The 22,072-nt window shown below is 36.8% G+C and overlaps 1 protein-coding gene across 1 annotated transcript in view; it reads left to right on the top strand.

The window, feature by feature from the left end:
• The window catches only part of ANO3 (anoctamin 3), a 210,480-nt gene extending 192,397 nt beyond the window's left edge, over positions 1-18,083 (top strand). The window contains exons 20-25 of the mRNA XM_065944652.1: positions 779-912; positions 1,766-1,918; positions 3,025-3,172; positions 8,267-8,347; positions 8,523-8,628; positions 13,653-18,083. Of these exons, the coding sequence (XP_065800724.1) occupies positions 779-912; positions 1,766-1,918; positions 3,025-3,172; positions 8,267-8,347; positions 8,523-8,628; positions 13,653-13,835 (805 nt within the window). The 3' untranslated portion in view covers positions 13,836-18,083. The remainder of the gene's footprint in view (positions 1-778; positions 913-1,765; positions 1,919-3,024; positions 3,173-8,266; positions 8,348-8,522; positions 8,629-13,652) is intronic.
• The last annotated feature ends 3,989 nt before the right edge of the window (positions 18,084-22,072 follow it).

Genomic DNA, 22,072 nt, shown 5'->3' with positions numbered 1-22,072 from the left:
TCTTTGATAAAAGAAGTGACTTTCTCTAGTAAAAGCCACACAGCTAATTCATTGTAGAGTGGAGACTAGAAATTGCATCTCTTGAAATTCTAGGTAGGGCTCAATTAAATGATTTTCCTCGTGTTCAGAGAGCACAGCCCAGACGATTTGGAAGGAAGGGCTCAGATACAATTATAGCAGGCAGCATAGGAGTTTAAATATTTATATAGATGGGATAGGGGAAAGAATCATAGACATGAGACTCTGTCTAAACAATATCAGGAAGCACCTAGTGCATGGGAGGATCAACTCTGACAAATATGTAGATGTTAATAGGGGCTAGGAAGTCTAGGGCCTCTTCGGTCCAGTGGTTAAGAATCCTGCTGCCAAGCAGGGCACATGGGTTTGATCCCCGCTCCAGGAAGATTCCTCATGCTGTGGGGCAACTAAGCCCAAGTACTGCATCTCCTGAGCCTGTGTCACAACTAGTGAAGCCCGAATGCCCGAGAGCCTGTGCTGCTGAGAGAGAAGCCACAGCGATGAGAGGCCCCCCACTGCAACAAGAGATAGCCCCGCCCGCCACAGCTAGAGAAAGCCCGCGTGCAGCAACGAAGATGCAGCACAACCAAAAATAAATGAATAAGTAACTTTGTAAAAACAAAGTTCAGACCATGCAAAGACCCCCAATTCCCAGTACAGTTTCAAGGTAGTATGTGTTTCACTTTTCTTAATGCACTGTAAATTGTTTACCCACTACTTAAATAAGAGCTCAAAAGCCCTTTGTCTGCTCATAATGTAGGTTGATCCAGAACTGGTGGTCACGACATAAAATCAAGCGGGGAATTCAAGATGCTTCCATCCCTCAGTGGGAAAATGATTGGAATCTGCAGCCCATGAATATTCACGGACTAATGGATGAGTACTTAGAAATGGGTAGGGAACCTTCTGCAAAGCTATTTGACCTTCTCGATACTTTTTTCTACTTCACGCAGACTGATTCCAGAGAGAAAACCACCTCTCTCCTTTCCCACCCCAAGCTTTCTAAAACACATCTGCGCCTTTATCTCAGCAGAGCTGGAGACGACATTAAGGCAGTGCCCTTGGAAGGCTTATGAATTTTGCTCTGTCAACCATAACATTTGAGCAAAATGACTACCTTTTGAACAAATATTTTAAAAGAACAAAATAAAGCAAAACTCATTTCTACGTTTAGAAATGTATCATCCCACCCAAATAAAGCAGTAATTCTTTCTCACAGTAAATCTTTGCACAGATCCATCTGAATCTGGGTTTCTTTAAGAAACTTATTTATATTATGAAAGTAAGGATTTAAGGATTGACTGTTAAGATCGCTGCATGTTGTTGTGTTGTTTTAATGTTTGCTTTTGTTCTCTATGCCTGTTTTCTCATCCAGAAAAACAGAGGACAAGATTAGGTATCTTGCATCTCTTCTAGGACTGAGCATTTTTATTCAAGTCCTCTGACATTTTTCTTCCTTCACGATGTATGGCATAGAGGTGAAAGGCTCTTAGACTTTCAGTCTATTGAGACCTGAGTTTGAAATCAGATTTTAACCTTTTTTTAGCTATCTACCCTTTAGCCAGATTAATTAACACCTATGAGCTTCAAGTTTTCTCAACTGTAAAATAGGATAAGCATACTTACATTATAGGGTGTTGAAAGGATTAAAAGCAATCTATGTAAAGATGCCTAATATGACACAAAGAAGACACTCAATAAATGAGACTGTTTATATTACTAATTTTCTAACCCTCTGCCTTTACAGTTTTGCAGTTTGGTTTTACTACCATCTTCGTTGCAGCCTTTCCTCTGGCCCCTCTGTTGGCTTTGTTAAACAATATCATCGAAATTAGGCTGGATGCATACAAATTTGTCACCCAGTGGCGGAGGCCTTTGCCAGCCCGAGCAACTGACATAGGTAAGATTCAGGAACTACATGGTTTTTTGCATTGCTAAGGCCAAGTGGTGGCTTGATCTAACTTAGCACCAAATGTGTTTCTATTGCTGGGGCTCCCTTCCAACCATAACAAAACTGTTTTCATTAACAAAAGAATGAAATGAGAGTAATTTTATTTATAACTCTTGGCTGAGTGTAAGTTCTTACTGAGCATTGCTAGTTCATAAAATTGTTTGTAACTGTAAAGGATGTTATATATACCTTACTAGGACTTATTTGTTTCATATCATTGTTTTTTAAAGTTAATTTTAATCCCATCTGAAACATCAATTTTGACCAAAATCAATAGTCTGTTGATACGATATACAATTTCAAAGCCTGTTTTGTGTATCTATGTGATGCCAGATTGGTTGACATTTTCTACTTCTTAAGAAACCAGTGATTTCCAGATCTTGACACTAAACTAGTTTTACTTTTTCATATTTTTATATCAAAAAAGTTTTTGACAAAGATAAAGGCAAAACTCATAGTGAGTGCAGATATTTTGGGGTTCACACAATGAAGTAGTACTATATTTTTATTTGTTTTAGTACTAATCAAGTTCTATGTATAGGTTTTGAAGAATCTTAAGCAGCTGTACCATACCTCATGGTTAAAAATAAAAACCAATTCCAACAATCTTTTAATTTTCAAATCTTTGTGGATGGGGTCTTCCTCCTCTCTAAAGAAAGTATTCAGTAGCTCTAGTGAGATACATACCATCCTTAGAAAGTAAATAATGGACAGAGATTGGTTCCAACATGGGCTTCCCTGGTGACTCAGTAAAGATCTGTTTGCAGTGTGGGAGACCTGGGTTTGATCCCTGGGTCAGGAAGATCCTCTGGAGAAGAGAATGGCTACCCACTCAGTATTCTTGCCTGGAGAACTCCATGGACAGAGGAACCTGGTGGACTATAGTCTACGGGGTCCCAAAGAGTCAGGGACAACTGAGCAGCTAACACTTTCACAATACTTGTTTCCAGCATAGCTAAAGCATCTTTTCCAAGTTAAAGGTTGGAAAACTAAAGGGTTTTCTTTTTTTTTTTTTTTTTTCTTTTTATTCATTGTCTTTTATTTTTCTCTACTAGGTATCTGGTATGGAATCCTTGAAGGAATTGGTATATTGGCTGTGATCACGAATGCGTTTGTAATTGCTATAACATCTGATTACATCCCACGTTTTGTCTATGAATACAAATATGGCCCCTGTGCAACTCATTTTGAATATAGTGAAAGGTAAGGTTGAACTTTACACATTTTATGTTTGTCATTAAACAGAACTTACTGGGCAGTTTTGTTCTGTGACCATTAAGGGTAATGTTTCTGATCATTGTGTTTCTATGTTTATTAGATGAAATCAAGTGGGATAAAAAGCGCAACAGTGTTTAACAGCACTGTGTTTAACTTTAGAGTCTCTCTATGACTTTCTGTGTAAATTTATCACCGGCATTAAAATGGTAAAAACATTATAATGTACTTAGAAGTCAGATTTAAAACCAGAAGAGACCTTAAAAATCATCCAGTGCAATTTTCTGTCTATGAAGTGAAGTGATATGAAAGTCGTTCAGTCTGTCCGACTCTTTGCAACCCCATGGCCTGTATATTCTATGGAATTTTCTAGGCCAGAATACTGGAGTGGGTATCTGTTTCCTTCTCCAGGGGATCTCCCCAGCCCAGGGATCAAACCCAGGTCTCCCACATTGCAGGCAGATTCTTTACCCTCTGAGCCACAAGGGAAGCCCAAGATTACTGGCATGGGTAACCTATCCCTTCTCCAGTGGATCTTCCCAACCCGGGAATTGAATCAGGGTCTCCTGCATTGCAGGTGGATTCTTTACCAACTGAGCTATCAGGAAATTGAGGCCCATGATGGTTAATCAGATTATTGAAGGGAATTAAACTAGTTTGTGAGGAGATGCAGAATGTAAAGGAACTGTCAGCTATATAACTAGAGATTTTTTCTAAAGGAATTTACTGCTAGCGATTTTAAGGATGCAGTAAAGGATACCCTAGACCTGCCTCCTTTTTCTTTTTTGTTAAAATTTAAATCAACACTTCCAGGGTTTCTCAACCTCTGCACTATTGACACTGCAGAGCAGATAATTCTGTTTTTGAGGAGGGGACATTCTGTGCATCTTAAGATGTTTAGCAGCACCCATGGCCTCTATCCAGTGGATTCCAAAAACAACCTCCCTGCTCCCCGAGTTGTGACAACCACAGATGTCTCCAAACATCACAAAATGGTCACTGGGGAACAAAATTTCTCATTTTAGTAATGGAACCACTGCTCTAGGGGACATGGACTTTCCAGATCTTTCCTTCTTGAAAATGTGTGTTAGGGAAGAATGAAAGGGAGCGCTGTACCTGGCGACAGAGAGAAACGGGTTTTTAGCTAGAGGGTAGGTGTGGAAGCAGTGATAGGTGATTAGTAGTCATAGGAGAAGCTGCCTCTCCTCCCTTCAGGATCAGCTCTGGGCTTGCGTCTTATCTAGATACAGGACTCGTGCCCCAGCAGGCCGAGTCCCGGTTAGGAAGACATCAGCTCTTCGTTCTGCTGACGAACTAACTAATTTGCCTCAGAACATTACATTGCAGTGCCTTTCTGAATACAAATAAATAACTCAATTTTTCAAAGAGAGCTAATAAAGATATAAGGTTTTATTTTATATTTTAGAGTCTTGTCAAGAAATTTTTCACTTGAAGTTAAACTCTTTGACTTTGCTTCTTACTAAAAGGCACATCGTCAATCTGGACCTTTGTTTCAGAAATGACGTCTGAGGTAAAATTTTATGAACTGTAAAACACAAAACACTAAAAAAAATGATTTTAATATTAGTAGTGGAAAACCACAAAGTCCCTTTTTTCTTAATTCAAAATGGTCTAGAAGCAGACCTTAAAGATTTGAAATAGGTAGGCCCGTTGGCAGCCCTCTTCCTCACGGCATTATTTGCTAGTGTCTTTACTGCCACCTAGTGGCAGGTGAGAACGAGCGTGGGGGGCATCAGCTGTTTGACATTCCAGTCCTGACTTTTCACTTAGCATGTGACCCCTTCTCCAGAAGCAGTGACTAGGGATGCAGAATCATTTCAAGGGGAGATGTGGTGGACTTATGCGAGGTTGAAACCACACATTCGCAAGGACTACCTGTATTTAATTTTCTCTGGATATGCTTAGCAGCTAAATTGGAAGACCTTCATTCAGATTGGAAATTTTCCAGAGCAAGAGGGCAAAAGGACAAGGTGGCAGTGGAGAGGAGACTATTGGCAAGAGATCAGCTGAAATGATAAATTATGAGGTCTAGGATGGACAGGGAGGGGAGGGAAGTCAGTGGGACCCTATAATTAATATTTGGAGGTTTAGAATAAGATAAACGGGCACTCAAATCCAAGCTCTAATGCTATGCTCCAGGCAGGTTCTCAACCTGTGGCCTGCATGTCTTCTTCAGTGTTCATGAGGTCAATACTATTTTCATAATAATACTAAGATACTATTTGTTTTTTTGTTTGTTTTTTAACCACATTGAAGTCTGCACAGATGGTAAAAAAGCACTGGTGGATAAAATTTTTTGGTGGCTTTGTATCACTCAAAGCAGTGGCACCAAGAAATACTAGTAATGATTGTATTTCTCACTACAGTCCACATTTTTAAGATGCCAGTATGAAATTTCAGATGGTTGAATACCATTACCGACTCAATGGACATGAGTTTGAGCAAACTCCAGGAAGTAATGAAGGACAGGGATGCTGGCGTGCTGCAGTCCATGGGGTCACAGAGTTGGACACGACTTAGCAACTGAACAACAACAAAGACATTTCAAAATATCTTTGATGAAGCAGTAATAATTATTAATTGTATCAAGTCTCTACCCTTGAATAAATGTCTTCTCAATATTCTATCTGACAAAACACAAAGTGTGCATGAAGCACTTTTGATGGGAGTGTCAAAGAAAAGCACCTGGGTGATTGTTGGAGCTGCATACCAAACCAACATTTTTTTCAACAATTGCCAGACAAAGAACAATTACCAAACAAACTATGAGTATTCAGACTTGGGTATTTAGCAAACACTCTTTTTATAAAATGCACAAAACTAGCTTGTCATTTTAAGGAAAATAATCAAGAATGTTTGTTGGGCTTAAGAGTTTCCCAGTATTTTTTTTTTCTGATAAAAATCAGTGGTGATGTTAACAATTGTGCTTTTTCATGGTTTTCAGTAAAAAATAGATCAACATATGGGATATCTGCATAAGCAGCGGTCCCCAACCTTTTTGGCACCAGGGACCAGTTTTGTGGAAGACAGTTTTTCAAGACCTGGAAGGGGAGGGATGGTTTGGGATGATTCAAGTGCATTGCATTTATTGTGCACTTTATTTCCAATCGAATGCTACTCCTGATCTGACAGGTACCAGTCTGTAGCCCAGAGGTTGGTGACCCCTGATTTAGGGAAAAGATATTCTCCAAATGGCCCCTATTTGATATCAGAGAATCATGCTTGGATAAATGATGAATTCAGAGTATAAGATAGACCTGTTATGAAACAATCTATGTGAAAGTTCATTGACACCTTAAGATTCCATTTTGCAACAAAAATTTGAGAAATTACCATAGGTAGGGCTTTGGTGGAATACCAAAGAAAAATACTGCCGTTTATCTGAAATATTAAAATAGTCTTCCTTTTTCCAACTAGTTAATCTGTATGAGGCCAGATTTTCTACTTAACCTTCAACAAACACAACACATTGCAACAGATTTAATGCAAGTATCCCAAGGTGACTCAAGTGGTAAAGAATCCACTTCTGCCAATGCAGAAGACCCAAGAGACGTGGGTTTGATCCCTGAGTCAGGAAGATCCACTGGAGGAGAAAATGGCAGCCCACTCCAGTATTCTTGCCTGGGAAATCCCGTGGACAGAGGAACCTAGAGGACTACAGTCCACAGGGTCAAAAGAGTTGGACACGATGGAGCACACATGAGTATCTTGTTGCTGTTCAGTCGCTCAGTTGTGTCCAACTCTTTACGACCCCGTGGACTGCAGCACACCAAGCTTTCCGGTCCTTCACCATCTCCTGGAGCTTGCTCAAACTCATGTCCATTGAGTCAGTGATGGCATCCAACCATCTCATCTTCTGTTGTCCCCTTCTCTTCCTACTTTCAATCTTAGCTGTCTTCTGTTAAGGCAGATATTAAGGTATTTTGCTAACATGTAAATCTGTGTCATCTCTCACTCCAATTTTTTCTTTTGGAATATATATTTTTCAAATGTGTTTTTATTATATTATTTGAATGGATTTGATAGTTATTTACGATGAGTTAACATAAATATTTTCTAAATTTCTCTCTCAATTTCTAATGTGGTAAATATCAATCGATATGCATGCTTGCATGCTAAGTCGCTTCAGTCATGTCCAGCTCTGCAACCCCATGGACTGTAGCCTGCCAGGCCCTGCTGTCCATGGGATTCTCCAGGCAAGAATACTGGAGTTGGTTGCTATGCCCTTCTCTAGGGGATCTTCCCAACCCAGGGATCGAACCGGTGTCTCATCATTTTCTGCATTGGCAGATGGGTTCTTTACCACTAATGCTACTTGGTTGCCCTTATGCAGATAGTTCCTTGAGATCCTCAATGCCTATTTTAAATGTAGAGTGTATCTGAAGCCAGAAATTTTGAGAATTATAGTACTAAAAAAAAGTCATTTAGTTTCTGTAAATATTGGTTTTTTTAATCCACATGGTGGAAATAATAAGCTTCTAAATTTATTGTAAAAGTTAACCCTGTTTACAATTTAATACTGAACCATCAGGATAGGGAATTTTGCCTATTTTGTTTACTGTTGAATACCAAGTATCTAGAATTTTCTAACAAATTTTAGGTCCTCAACATATAAATTGAATAAGTTAATAAATCACAAATAAGCATTTTTATCAACTGGCTGCTTGATTATAATTATCCAAATACTGTAACATATATATATATATATATTTTTTGTAACATATATATATGTATATTTATAAAAGTATATTTATGCAGTTTCAATGCATATGAAACAACACAATGCCCACTGCATAGTGAACACTTAATAAAATATAAGCCAGATGATAGGGCAAGACAGAAACTATTGCAGGGAAATCGCAGGCAAGAGTCGGTCCCATTAAGGTAGGTATAATCACAGGTATAGTGAGTCAGGGAATAGAATCAGAGAGCTGAGTTGCTCGGAGTTTATAATTAGAGTGAATGGTGTAACATCACTTATTAAATCCCATCATTTGTAATGAAGGAGTTGGGTTAGAAATTTATGCATCTGAGTCACGTGATGTTTTCTTTTCTTTTCAGTTGTTTAACAGGATATGTCAACAATAGCCTATCCTTCTTTGACCTGAGTGAACTTGGCTTGGGAAAATCTGGGTATTGCAGGTACTTAAAAATTATAGCTGTCTTTTCTTTTTGCTTTCACCATTCCATCTCCTCCACTCAACATGTTAATGGACACACTGAAGCTGTCATTTTGAAGTTTTGGCAAATAAAGAGTGTTTGGGACCTTCTCATCTTGATCTCTGTTCTTCCAACTCTTTGTTTTTGTGGATTTTAGGTACCGAGACTACAGAGGTCCTCCTTGGAGTTCCAAACCCTATGAATTCACCCTACAATACTGGCATATCCTCGCTGCTAGATTGGCCTTCATTATTGTGTTTGAGGTTAGTCACAGGCTGATAAAATTACTGTAGGTAAATGCTTTTCCAAATGAAACATTAATTGTCTTTTTGAACTCAGTTTCTGACTGACTTACAAAACTGGAGCTGACTGTGTCCCTGTAAAAGATTTAAATACAATGAAACCATGGTGACAAGTACAGAAAAGCAAGGGCTGAGTAATGTAAGTTAAAGAGTATTTATATCAGAAAACTAGGATAATCTGTAGGTCCACGGTGGACCTACAGATTATCACACTAAGTGAAGTAAGCCAGACAGAGAAAGACAAATATATTTCACTTATTTGTGGAATCTAAAAATGTGACACAAATAAATTTATAAAACAGAAACAAACTCACAGACATAGAAGACAAATGTATGGTTAAAGAGGGGGATAAATTAGGAGTTTGGAATTAACACATACATATTACACATATCAAATAGATGACCAAAAATGACCTACTATATAACACAGAAAACTATATTCAATATTTTATAATAACCTAGAAGGTAAAAGAATCTGAAAAAAATAGATGTATATGTATATATATAACTCAGTCACTTTGCTTTATACCTGAAGCTAACGGAGCATTATAAACCACTTGCACCTCAACTTAGTTATGAGAACCATAGTAACCAAATGTAAAAAGGAAAGAATGATTTTCATAATCTAACAAAAGAACCCACATTTGTTCATTGGATGGAGAGATTATCTTCTGAACAATCAACTCTAATTATAGTTGATCATATGTATTTTTATAAGCAAACTTGCATAATTCAGTAATTTATGCCTGAGAACACTTTTATAAAAATTGCACAGATTTTGATAATCATAGTAATGCAATAATACTAGATTGTAGTACTGTGAAGAAATTTAAAGAAACTATAGTATTATTGCCTTGCTTAAAATATAGCCAGCCTGATACTGTGAAGAACTTAATTAAATGCCTCAGTTACCAGCAGCCTACCATCATGGATCCATGACACCAATGATGCCTTCTTTTTTTTTCTCTCTTTTTATTCCCTGCTATCCACTCCCTCCACAAGCACCCACTCTGCCTTCTTCTGTGGAAGATGCTCCACATCTTTATTTGAATATATATTTGTTTATAAATATATGTATGTGTGTGTGTGTGTGTATAGTACTACTTTAAGTACTATTTTTCAAAATTACTTCAATGGTATTATGTAATCATTCATTTTATCTCTTGCCATTGTACTTTTTCAAATCTAGAGAGACATCTATCCATGAGATCTGTAATTTATTTTGTCTACTTAGGATATTTCATCAAAATTAAATACCATGTGCTCCTTAGGATAGGTACTTAGACCTATAATAATTCTTACCTCAGTGTGTCTATTATTAAGACTCTTAGACAGGTTATCTTGTAAATGCATTTAAGGGTTTTTAAGGAGTATTTTTCTCAGGTGTGGAACTGTTAGTTTATATGCGTACTTGGTTTCACATATAATAATACCAACAGAGTGCTCTTCAAAATTCTCCTGGATTTTCACCAGATTTTCATAGTATCTGATTTCTAATATTTTGCAGTTGTAAAAGAATAAGGTAATATTTTGCTTTAATTTTTTTTGTTATAACTTGTTTACTAATGACACTGACCATCACTTTTAGTACTAGAAAGCCATTTAGGCTTCCCTTCATTGTAAGTGTATTATAACTTTGATCCACTTTGGATTGTGTTTCCAGTGTATTTGTTACCAAATTTTATGATTTCCTTATCTATTTTACATATTAATCTTCACCAGTTACATACATAGCAGATATCATTTTTTGTCCACAACCTATTAGTCTTACCTGTAAACAGATAATGTTCAATTTTGTTGTAGTCAAGCCCATGATTTTTTTACCTTTCATGGTGTGTGCTTATTCTGTATAGCTTATTTAGGACATTTTCCTTATCTCTAATTCATAAAGGTATTCTACTACATTTTTACTATTAACTCTATAGTCTTACCTGTCACATGTCTTTAAGATACCTGGAGTTCTTATAGAGTCTGAGAGAAAAGTTATTTTTTATTCTCCATATAGTAAAATAATTTTTGTACTGCTATTTACTGAATAATCTATTATCTATCCACTGACTTGTAAATCCATCTCTGTTATATTTCAAGTTCCTATATTGTCATGGGTATATCTCTGACCTCAGTATTTTGAGTTATCACTGTCTGTAACTGGATCACTATTGCACTATATAAATGCAATATTTAAATATTTCATATCTGATAAAGCAAGAGACTTTCCATTCCTGCCACATTTGCTCTTAATTTAAAAATTATCATAGCTATTTGGAATTATTAGTCATTCATATAAACTTTTTCAGGTTCCTTCATATATTGAGCAAAGACTGGTTAGAATTACATTTGTAGAAATCAAATTTTGACTTATTTACAAAATCTGTTGTTTCATTAATGAAAGTGGAATTTATTCAAATCATTCTATTCCTTTAATAGATTTTTAAATATTCTCTTGCTTATTTTTCCCTTTTAATTTCTGGAAAATTTATAGGTATTTTTTATTGCTGTTATGAATACTGTCTTAACCTTCCTTACATGATTTGCTTGATTTTTGCTGGAATGCTAATAGTCTTTTTAAGATGATCATACCTCCTTGTTTAAGTTCTAGCATTCTGTCTGGTAAATCTGGTGAATTGTCTTTTCAGATGATAATACCAGTTGCAAATAACAACAGCTTTGCATCTTGAATTCCAAAGTTTCATTGCTTTTGTTTGCCTTACTGTATAGCTGGGAACCAATAGGATGTTGAATAGCAGTAGTGTGAACAACCATGTCTTGTTTCCATCTTCAATGAACATACTTCTGATTTTTTAAAATATATTATCTGCCGTAGGTCTTTTAAGATAAACTCTATCACTTTAAGAAAATTGTCATCTGTTACTGGTTGTGAGAGTGCCTTGATAAACGGGTATTAAAATCTAACTTTAAAAAGATTTCCTTTTTAGTATTAAGCCATCCTTGCATATCAATTTCTGAGAATCAGCTTGTAGGTTCATTTATTACCATTGTATAGGACTTGGAGATCATGGCATCCGATCCCATCACTTCATGGGACAGATTGTATTTTCTTGGGCTCCAAAATCACTGGGGATGGTGACTGCAGCCATGAAATTAACAGACACTTCCTTTTTGGAAGAAAGGCTATGACAAACCTGCTGCTGCTAAGTCACTTCAGTCGTGTCTGACTCTGTGTGACCCCATAGACGGCAGTCCACCAGGCTCCCCCACCCCTGGGATTCTCCAGGCAAGAACACTGGAGTGGGTTACCATTTCCTTCTCCAATGCATGACAAACCTAGACAACATATTAAAAAGCAGAGACATCACTTTGCAAGCAAAGGTCTGTATAGTCAAATCTATGGTTTTTCCAGTAGTCATGTACAGATATGAGATTTGGGCCATAAAGAAGTCTGAGTGCCAAAGAAGTGATGCTTTCGAACTGTGGTGCTGAATAAGACTCTTGAGAGTTCCTTGGACTGCAAGGGAATCAAACCAGTCAATCCTAAAGGGAATTAACCCTGAATATTCATTGGAAGGACTGATTCTGAAGCTGAAGCTCCAATACTTTGGCTTTTTGAGAAGCGAAGAGCTGACTCACTGGAAAAGACCTTGATGATGGGAAAAACTGAGGGCAACAGAAGAAGGGGGAGATGGAGGCTGAGATGTTTGGACGGCATCACCAACTCAATGGACATGAATCTGAGCAGGCTCCAGGAAATAGTGAAGGACAGGGAAGCCTAGCACGCTGCAGTCCTTAGAGTCACAAAGAGTCGGACATGACTGAGAGACTGAACCACATAGGACTTGGAGCATATTCCTGCTTTCTAATTTAAATTGTAACAAATGTTTCTAATTTTTACTTCTGTGCTCTTGAGTCACATTGCTGGGTATTCTGTGAATATCAAGTATTTGGTCGGGAAGGAAACTCTTCATCTGCTTATCTATGGGAAAGTATGACTTGCATTTCTATGATTTACTATGCAGTGCTATTTCCCTGGACATGTACAGCAAACCCAGTTAAAAGTGCCTTTTTCCTTTCCACATAGAGACTATTGTCACTAAGTCCTTTAAGTGAATGGATTCTTTTCTACAGATCATCCTAGCTCTATCAATCAGATTTTTTTTAATGAGAAATTAAGAGGCGTATTATTCATGGGAAAAGAAAAAAGATGCATTTATAACAGTTGGAAGTACTATTTAAGCAGTGCTTATACTGTACCAAGCATCCCTTTGAACTTTTGACATATATTTGCTCTTTTAATTCTTATACCAACGTTTAAAAGATACCAATATTAGCATCATTTTAGAGCTGAGACATAGAGAACATAAGTGATTTGCATAAGATTACACAGCTAAGAGTGTTGGAGTAAGATTCAAACACATGCAATTTCATTCAGCATCTGTACTTTTAATCACAGCCATATTACCTTTTGATTTTTGTTCCTTCTTTTTTAGTATAATATTTTTTATCATAGAATAAATGTTGATAAAGATAAGATATTTTAGAGCAGTTATAATAATATACGATTTTAATAGAGTAGAAATTCTGAAAAATGTGTATGCTGGAGGTTGAGTCCAAATTCAGCTTCACAGCGTCACTGTATTCTATATGGTTTATACACGGTGTCTTATAACCTCCTATAATGCAGGAATTTTCCCTGCGTGTGGTCTTTCTTATCCATGTATGACAATGCATATCATAACAGTATTGCATAGTATATAAGGGTTTTATGGGTGTGCACGTCAGATTCATTCAGTGTTTGTAAGGTGACATCAACACGTTTTTGTTGTAATACTTATTGGATGGAAGGCAGTAAGTGTATCCCCAATATAGTTTTGGGATATCCCCAAAATATCCCCCAAATATTCTAGATGGTCTACCCTGAGTTCTGATGCTTGATTGTAAGGCAAGCACTGCATCGCTCATGACTATTCTGTTTTATAATTAGCATTTCAGAATCATTGAAAATGTACTTTCTGCTCTGAAACTTTCAGCACCTTGTTTTTGGGATCAAGTCTTTCATCGCATACCTGATTCCAGATGTACCAAAGAACCTGTATGACCGAATACGACGGGAGAAGTACTTAGTCCAAGAAATGATGTACGAGGCTGAACTAGAACACTTGCAACAGCAGCGGAGAAAAAGTGGTCACCCTGTTCACCATGAATGGCCTTAGTGGATGCCTGTTGCCCACTGGGGACAATACCATTAGTAGACATGATGGCAAATTATAATTCTAGGTGGAATCAGAGGAAGGCATATGTGGCAAACCACATGTACAATATGATACTTGGAAATACATCACAGCCATCTCTGAATCTGAAATATCCAGTCGTCTAGGGAAGAAGAAAAATGACTCATGACCTTAAAAAATGGTTAGATTGACATTGCAGGAAGCCAGGGTCTAATTCTCAGAACCAGCCTCAGGGAATTGTGTGTTTGGAAACCTCCACCTTCCATCAACACAGTATACTGGGGAGGGTGATGATGAGGTTTCTAATGACAGATTTCCATGTAAATGTACACAAGTCAGGCATGACTTAAAGTATCATGTGGTCCTCATGCACACACTAATCTGACTTTGGAATCTTAGGTTGAGTTGAGATACTTACCAAGAAATGACAAATCAGTTATTGCCTTTGCTGCCAGAACATGTCCCTTCAACTTACTGTTTTATAGGAATTTCCTTTGTTTCTTGCTGAGATATTTGGATCTGTGTCACAGGAAATTCATGTTTTTTTTTTCACTGACTATGCAGTTGAAGAGTTGTACAACTTCAGTAGTCAAACCAAAAATCTAAGACTCCAAAAAGAATACCATTTATTGAAATAATACTCTATTGCACTGGCTGCATTCAAATCTGTTTTATCACTAGCAGATTAACTTTCACTGCCTTTTTTTCTCCTTTACTAAATGCCAATGGAGTCATATTGTTATAAAATATGGATGCTCATTCTCCTGTCATTTAGAAGATGATGAATCCATATTTTACTGTGGAAAGCTGTTTTATAGTATACTTAATTTCCACCTCCCTGTTTTATTACAGTTCTCACAGAATAACTTGAAATGCTGTAAATATATTGATTTTCCTTGGACCTTTGCACTTTGCAATACGGAACACAAGTTATTAATACAATTCATGCACCTCTGAGACCAGTTACGCAGTATTCCATCATAGCTTGTTTATTCAGGAAAGCAGAAGCCAGATGCTTTGCAACATGTAAGCTTTTCCAACAATGTGCACTCTTGCTCATGAGCTGATGAAAACAATGCATGAATATAAATTTATATTATTTGTAAAAGAACACAATTTTTTGAGTTTTACTTTCTTTTTATCACTGGAGGGAGTTTTCTGTTATTTCTTTGGTAGATTAATTTGGTTTATTTTTGAAAACTCACTAGAAACAAAGTCAAATTAATTGTGAAAGACATCGTTTTTGCTTATTGTGGAGCTGCTGTTTCTCCGAACTCTGTGAACATGAATGTTCACAGTCTGATGTTGGAGGAAGCATTCAAATAAAAAAGGTCTGGTGGAGGCATAAACTATGGGGGCAGGATGGGAAGAAAGAGAAGAGTTGAATTAAGAAAATATATAGTAGAAATCGATACTTTTTCTTGCAAAACAAAGCTAATCTCAATTTTCTGCTGGGAATGGGATGAGGCATGCATAATCGTGGTGGTGGTGGTTCAGTTGCTAAGTCATGCCCATCTTTTTGAGACCTCATGGACTGTAGCCTGCCAGGCTCCTCTGTCCATGGGATTCTCCAGGCAAGAATATTGGAGGGGTGTGCCATTTCCTTCTCCATGGGATCTTCCCGACCCAGGGATCGAACCCAAATCTCATCCATTGACAGGCAGACTCTTTACTACTGAGCCACCAGAGAAGCCCGTATGTAATCATGCATTCATACACATATGTGATTTTTTTGTGTGCCGTTTAAAGGTACAGTTATTTCCAAAATTTATAAAGACCAGATTAAACCCAATGGAAATAAAACTACTTTGTATGTATGCAAGGGTTTCTCTAGCAAGAAAAGTCATAAAGTTTCTCTTCACTATTTTAAAAATTTTAACAATGAAAGTGTTTTTTGTTTTGTTTTATTTTAGTTTTCCTTTGTTTCTCTTCAGAGATAAATAAATCACAGTGGTTGGTTGATATTTGTCAAAAATACTTACTTCCCTACCTGCCCTCTGATTCTGAGCAAGAGGAACTTCAGACTCTAAATGTCCCTCCCATTCCCTTGTCTCAAGGAATTCTTCCATTCAGATTCCAGAGAGGTTTTGTTTCTGCCACCTGCCTATTCACAGTAACTAATTGTACTAACTGCACAAAGAAACTTTAAATACTTCCATTTTGTAGCATCTGCATTTCCTTTTCTTTGTTGGTTAAATGTATACACATGCCTGAGGATAAATACTTTCTATGCCTATTGAAGACATAAATGAACCTGACATTTATGTCCATTTACAATTAGGGACACAAGGCAAAGACATTTGCCTTATAGTAAAGAATACCAATAGCTATGCCCTTGAGAATTTGTCTCTTTCTGAGTTATTTTTATATAACCATAGAAAATCATATTGATTACCTAGTGGGAATAATATGAACAGAGAAAGGTATTTTTAATACAAATTATGATACATTGATTTAGGGAATGCCTTCTCTGATATTTTTGAAATCGATGGAAAAATAGAGAAACAATAAAAAAAAATTATCTGAAATTCTCCTTTTGTGAAACAATGCAGTAGAATCTAGTTATATCTTAATCATTGTTGACAGTAAAATATTGACAGCCCCACACAGTACATCAGTTTTAGACAACTCAGCTTTAGTTGAGAGAAATATTTTATATCATGGTTTTCATATGAATACAAATTATTTCTCAAAGATTTATATAACACACTATTCTCAGGAATTCTGTATTACATGAATGCTGCTTATATATTTTCTTATTCTAAATTGTTGGTTTTTCAAGCAGATAACTAATATACACATATATGTGCATGCTCTCAGCCTTGACAAGTTGTGCCAGGCTGTAGCATTTTCATTGTACAGTGTGTGGAAAATCACTCTAGGTTATAGCTGAAATTGTTTGCAGTTGTCTGAGTCCATGCACGCACTTTGAGATAAAATGTGCCTGAGTGACTGCATGAGGAGATACAACTTCTGAATGCTGCATATTCTTCCAAAATGACTCTTAGCACTATCTGTTGTAGAATGCGATAAAAAGGAATCTTTTTCACTCAATAAATTTTCATGTGAGATGGTATTTTTTCTATAATATGCATGTTAATTTAATCCTGCTTGTTTTCTAAATTTGAAGCTGGGATTTGTTGAGTGTGTATGGGAAGAGGGGATTACATGTTCTTTAGTTTCCAAGGCAATAGTTTCCTTTTCTTTGGGCCCTTCCCCAGTCTAGAAAAGTTTTGACTCTTTGTCTTCCAATAAACTCACTGTCATCATCGAAGCATTTCCTATGATTGTGCAGACGGAGCACCACATTGATCCTAATGGTGTTTTGTGTTAGCAAAGATGGGAGAGGAAGCTTGATCTTACACTTGGACTGGCTCTATCAGTCACCATTAAAATCTCCATAGGAAAAAAAATAATAGTAAAATCTCCATAGAGCAGGAAGTTTAGCAGAGATTATAATTCATGCTAACGAAGGAGGACAAATTGAGCCTGCTGTCAACAAGAAGCCACCAAATTGCCCATTTTTTCTCAATTTGATGGTGCAAATTGAAAATCCAGGTTGTGAAAAGAATTGCTTAAATTATAAGGCTGAGTTGATTTATCAATTGGTAACAGGGAGACATAAGCCAAGATGTGTTTGTGTATATGCGTGTGTATATGTGTGTGTATATGTGTGTGAGTGGGTGCATCCGTACACAGGACTAGGAATTCATTTTATTCTGTAAAAACCAGCGAGCACTTACTGTCTGTGAGATACGCCTAACTCAGTCCTGTTACGTTAATCTCATATTTTTACTTTCCCCCAAATCTCAGTATTATAACAAGCTCTGGAAACAGTTGTAAGTTTTATCCAGAGCATCAGTGAACCTCTTATTGTGAGGCTGCCAGGGTTAATTCCATGACAGGCAGCCTGGACCTAAGTTTTAGCTTCCCCAAAATGGTAAGATTCCCTACCCCCATCAGGTAACCTGGAGCCAGCCAATCAATATGCGCCCAGTAAGAAACAAAGGGAGAGCTGAAAAGCCCGCGAACGCCCAGGTTTGAGAAAGCCCGCGAAAGTCTGTACCAATAGAATTGCTTTGCAAACATGTAACCCATCCGCTTAAGCCAGCTACTAATTGATTATGCATATCTTATAAATTTGTGTAACAGCTTGGGCTCAGGGCTTTTCTGACCCTGCACCACTGTGATGGGTGAGGCAGAAGGCCTTGGCTCGAGTCAGTAATAAACTTCCCTTTTTTGCGAGTTGCATTGCCTTGGAAGCCTTCTCTCTTCCCGCTCGGGGATTCGGACATCGGGCATAACACTTATAGCCTTCCTGTTATCCTCAGTAGCTCAAAAGAAAACACTTTAGGAATGGCTCAGAAAACCCAGCGTCTAATGGAAAGGTGGGCATTCCCGTATAGACATTTCTATTCAAAATGAAATGTGTCAACAAAGCATAGTCTGAAGATTGACTGGGCTTGAGCTTGAATCACTACTCAGTATAGGTTCTCGCTAGCGAGGATTCACATACTTTTAGTGGTGTTAAGGTACCTTCAAGAGTGCTCGCCAGCTGTGTTCATCTCAGAAACGACACCCATGACCACATTTAATGGTTTTCTTTCTAGAGAACACAAATATTAGAGCCACTGCATCCTAGCCACATCCATAGGACATGTTTTCAGGAAAGTAAGATGAAAGCAGACAGATTGGGAGAAGAGACTCGTATCTGAGACCAGATCCAATTTCTTAGACCATCACATTAAGGAAGAGACATCTATCCCTCCTACCTTACTACTTATGATGGTATCAATGTGTGCTCCGGCACATTCTCCCTGGGCGGGTGGGGGGCGGGAAGCAACTCTTCCATGTGTAACTATCCCCAAAGTGGGAGCCTTGTACACCAGACAGGACAGTCAGCTAGGTGGGTTCAGCTTTACATCTTTCCCTAAGAAGGAAGGGGATGATACTTTCATACATATGGTGGCGTTGACTTATTCAGGATATTTGCTTGCTCTCAGTTCTCTCTGTGGGAAAAGCAGTATCTTTGCTCTGTTTTTCAGAAAGCAAATTTCCTAAAGTTATTAATTGAAAACAAAAACCTAATGAGATCCATTTCGGTAATTCCCCACAAAAATGATTGTCATGTGGATGGCTAACCCCTGTGGTATTTAGAGTGAGTGAGTGAGTGAAGTCGCTCAGTTGTGTCTGACTCTTTGCGACCCCATGGACTGTAGCCAACCAGGATCCTCAGTTCATGGGATTTTCCAGGCAAGAATACTGAAGTGGGTCGCCATTTCCTTCTCCCTGTGGTATGTAAGCTGCCTGCAAATTTTTATAATTATTTTGTCAATGCCCCTCAATGCTGCCAGGTAAACACTTCAGACCAAATTTAATATCTTTTCTAACAAAAATATGAGCAGATTTTCTTGCTGATTTCGACATATATTATATTTTTGGGGGGTGCTGTTCTGTAAGTGAGAAAAGGGAGAATTGAATGATCAGAAAACTTAGATAGCAAAGATAATCATGGAAGCAGTGTTCTGAGAATGGCAGGCACGGGCATGATCGGACCTTCCCACCAAAGCAAAAATGGCTATTTTGCAGATCCTGATTCAGTATCTGCTGTCTGTACACCCTGCCTTCTTTCTGACTGAAAAACAGTTTCAGTTTAGTTCATTTTTTAATATGAAGAAATGGAGGCTTTATGGTCTTGTTTTCCTTTTTTCTTACTTTTCTATTTTAAGACATGAAGCTAGATCTAGTAAGCTTAGATTTCAGTGACAACTCTAGTTAAAGAATAATCATGTCAGTTTTCGATGTTGAAGATGAACTTGCACTTAAGTGCAAAATTTTTTCTTCCTGGAATAGTGGTTGGCCTCTATAGTGTAATTTTCAAGTAGGAAAGAGCTATTAGCATCCTATAATTGGGGGAATTTGGGGAAGGCCAGAAGAGAAAGATGATTTCTCCAAACATTTTTGTTTTCAATGTGAGAATTACATCGCAGCCATATATTTAGCCTAATGATTATAAATATCATTTTTTTCTTTTTACTTTCAACTTTTGCTCTGAAAATGCTAAAAATCTTAAAATATGAATCTTAACAATAGTGATTATTAATCTTTAACCATTCCAAACTCTCATAAGAAATTTTAAAGCCAGTTAAGGAATTCTTTGCTCTGTTGAGATAGACTGAATAAGTTCTTTAGATGGTATCTTCTCAAAGATAGTATTATTGAAAGAAGGTTGACATTATTGAAGAAAGTGAACAATAAATATTCATAAGCCTTTATAATGTAGATTCTGAATTGGTCAACAGCATGGTCTAAATGCTCAGTTCTCTACAAAATCTGCCTGACTATATTTCACTGCTACAAATAAGCAATTTGGGGATCACTTATTTATTTTCTGGCATGGCAGTTACATTGGCATGAAATCAATACACTACATGACATTTTTTTTTCACTACATGAAATTTATTCTTAGCTTTTCAAATGTGTTAAAGCAGACTCTATAATTGGAAACTGTATGTTGTGAATACCTGAGTATACACTTGCTTTAAGATTTTTAATAAAGAGCTGAATTGTTGTTTATAGAAATTCCTGAGGACAAATAAGTCATGTCCATAAATGCTACCACCATTATATTTGCTTTTCTTTATTTATCGTAACCAATTTTATTGTCATAAAATCCCCTTAATGTTTATTTCTCTGTCTGTATATGTGTGTGTATGTGTATATGTAGCCCTGGGTAGCCCTGATGTTACAGGCATTATCCAAAACACTGAAGAAGTCGTGTTATATAACAATATGTCAGATCTTATTTGACATATATTTCCTTGCTCATTTGGTTGACCTGCCTTACTATGTTGTTTAAATAGAAGATTTTAGAGAAAATAACCATTTTCATACCACTCCTGACCCTAGAGAATATTCAATTGACCACTTGAATGCACTTCAATTTGCACTTATTTTTAGAAGATATAAATAATTATGTATTTTCATTATGCATGTCTTTTCTTATTCTATAGGTATTCTTTCCCCTAAAATTAACTAGTTATACAAATATGGCATTAAATTGACTGGTATTCCAGGACTCTATGAAAAAGCTACTTACACTTTTGGAAATACAAAAATATCATCTTAAATTTCCTGTTGATGTTCAGAAGCATTATCATTAACCAACAGTTTCCATTATAAAGTAGGATTATTTTTCTAATTTGTCATTAGAGTCCAATAAGAAAGGCCACTGATATCCTAACATCCCATGTGAGGGCCATTTTGTATTAAGTAGCCAAATATTTATAACCTTATGTCTGTCTTGTGAAGATAACTTAATATTTCAAATATCAAAGTAAAAGGAAAGTGGGCTTATGAGTGTTTGTTACTCATATGTCTTTGCAAATCTAGATTAGATGGGTCAAAAGATTGGAATGGAGGAGAAAACAATGGCATTAACTCTTTCCAAGAATTACAAGTAAAAATAACCATTAGGTGATTACAATTGATTACTAGTTACTCTTGCTTAAAGTTTTATATCATTTTAATATATATCATTTGTAATATCAATTAAATTTTGTTTGAAAATAGATTTTACTTCAACATTATGAATACTGGATAAAAGAGGTTAACTGTACAGGAAATCTAGTTGCTACAAAACTGAGACTGAGCACATTAGATTTTTTAATATTCAAACATACATAGAAAGAGATAAAATGTCTATTACTAATTTTAAAGCAATTTATTTCTAAAAGAACAATTAAAGGGAGACTCCTCTTTTTTTATTTGTTGATCTGATCTTTGTAATAATGCTTGATTAAGATTGAAATTACCATAAAAATATTTCAATAATACTCTCTTTGCAAGCCCCCTGGACTGTGGTTTATTTCTTTTTATATTTAGAAAGAAATGGAATAACATCATAAAATTACAAAATAATGAAACTTATACTACAGAAAAATTTATTTGAATTAAACAAAGGGAAAAGTCCTCCCCCTTTCCACTGTTGTTTCAGTTCAGTTCAGTTCAGTCGCTCAGTCGTATCTGACTCTTTGCAACCCCATGAACTACAGCACGCCAGGCTTCCCTGCCCATCACCAACTGCCGGAGCCTACCCAAACCCATGTCCATTGACTCGGTGATGCCATCCAACAATCTCATCCTCTATCATCTCCTTCTCCTCCTGCCCTCAATTTTTCTCAGCATCAGGGTCTTTTCCAGTGAGTCAGCTCTTCGCA

The sequence above is a fragment of the Muntiacus reevesi genome, chromosome 9 (genome assembly GCF_963930625.1).
Source record: "Muntiacus reevesi chromosome 9, mMunRee1.1, whole genome shotgun sequence".
Lineage (NCBI taxonomy): Eukaryota > Metazoa > Chordata > Mammalia > Artiodactyla > Cervidae > Muntiacus > Muntiacus reevesi.
This window is presented reverse-complemented; position numbering and strand designations above follow the sequence as displayed.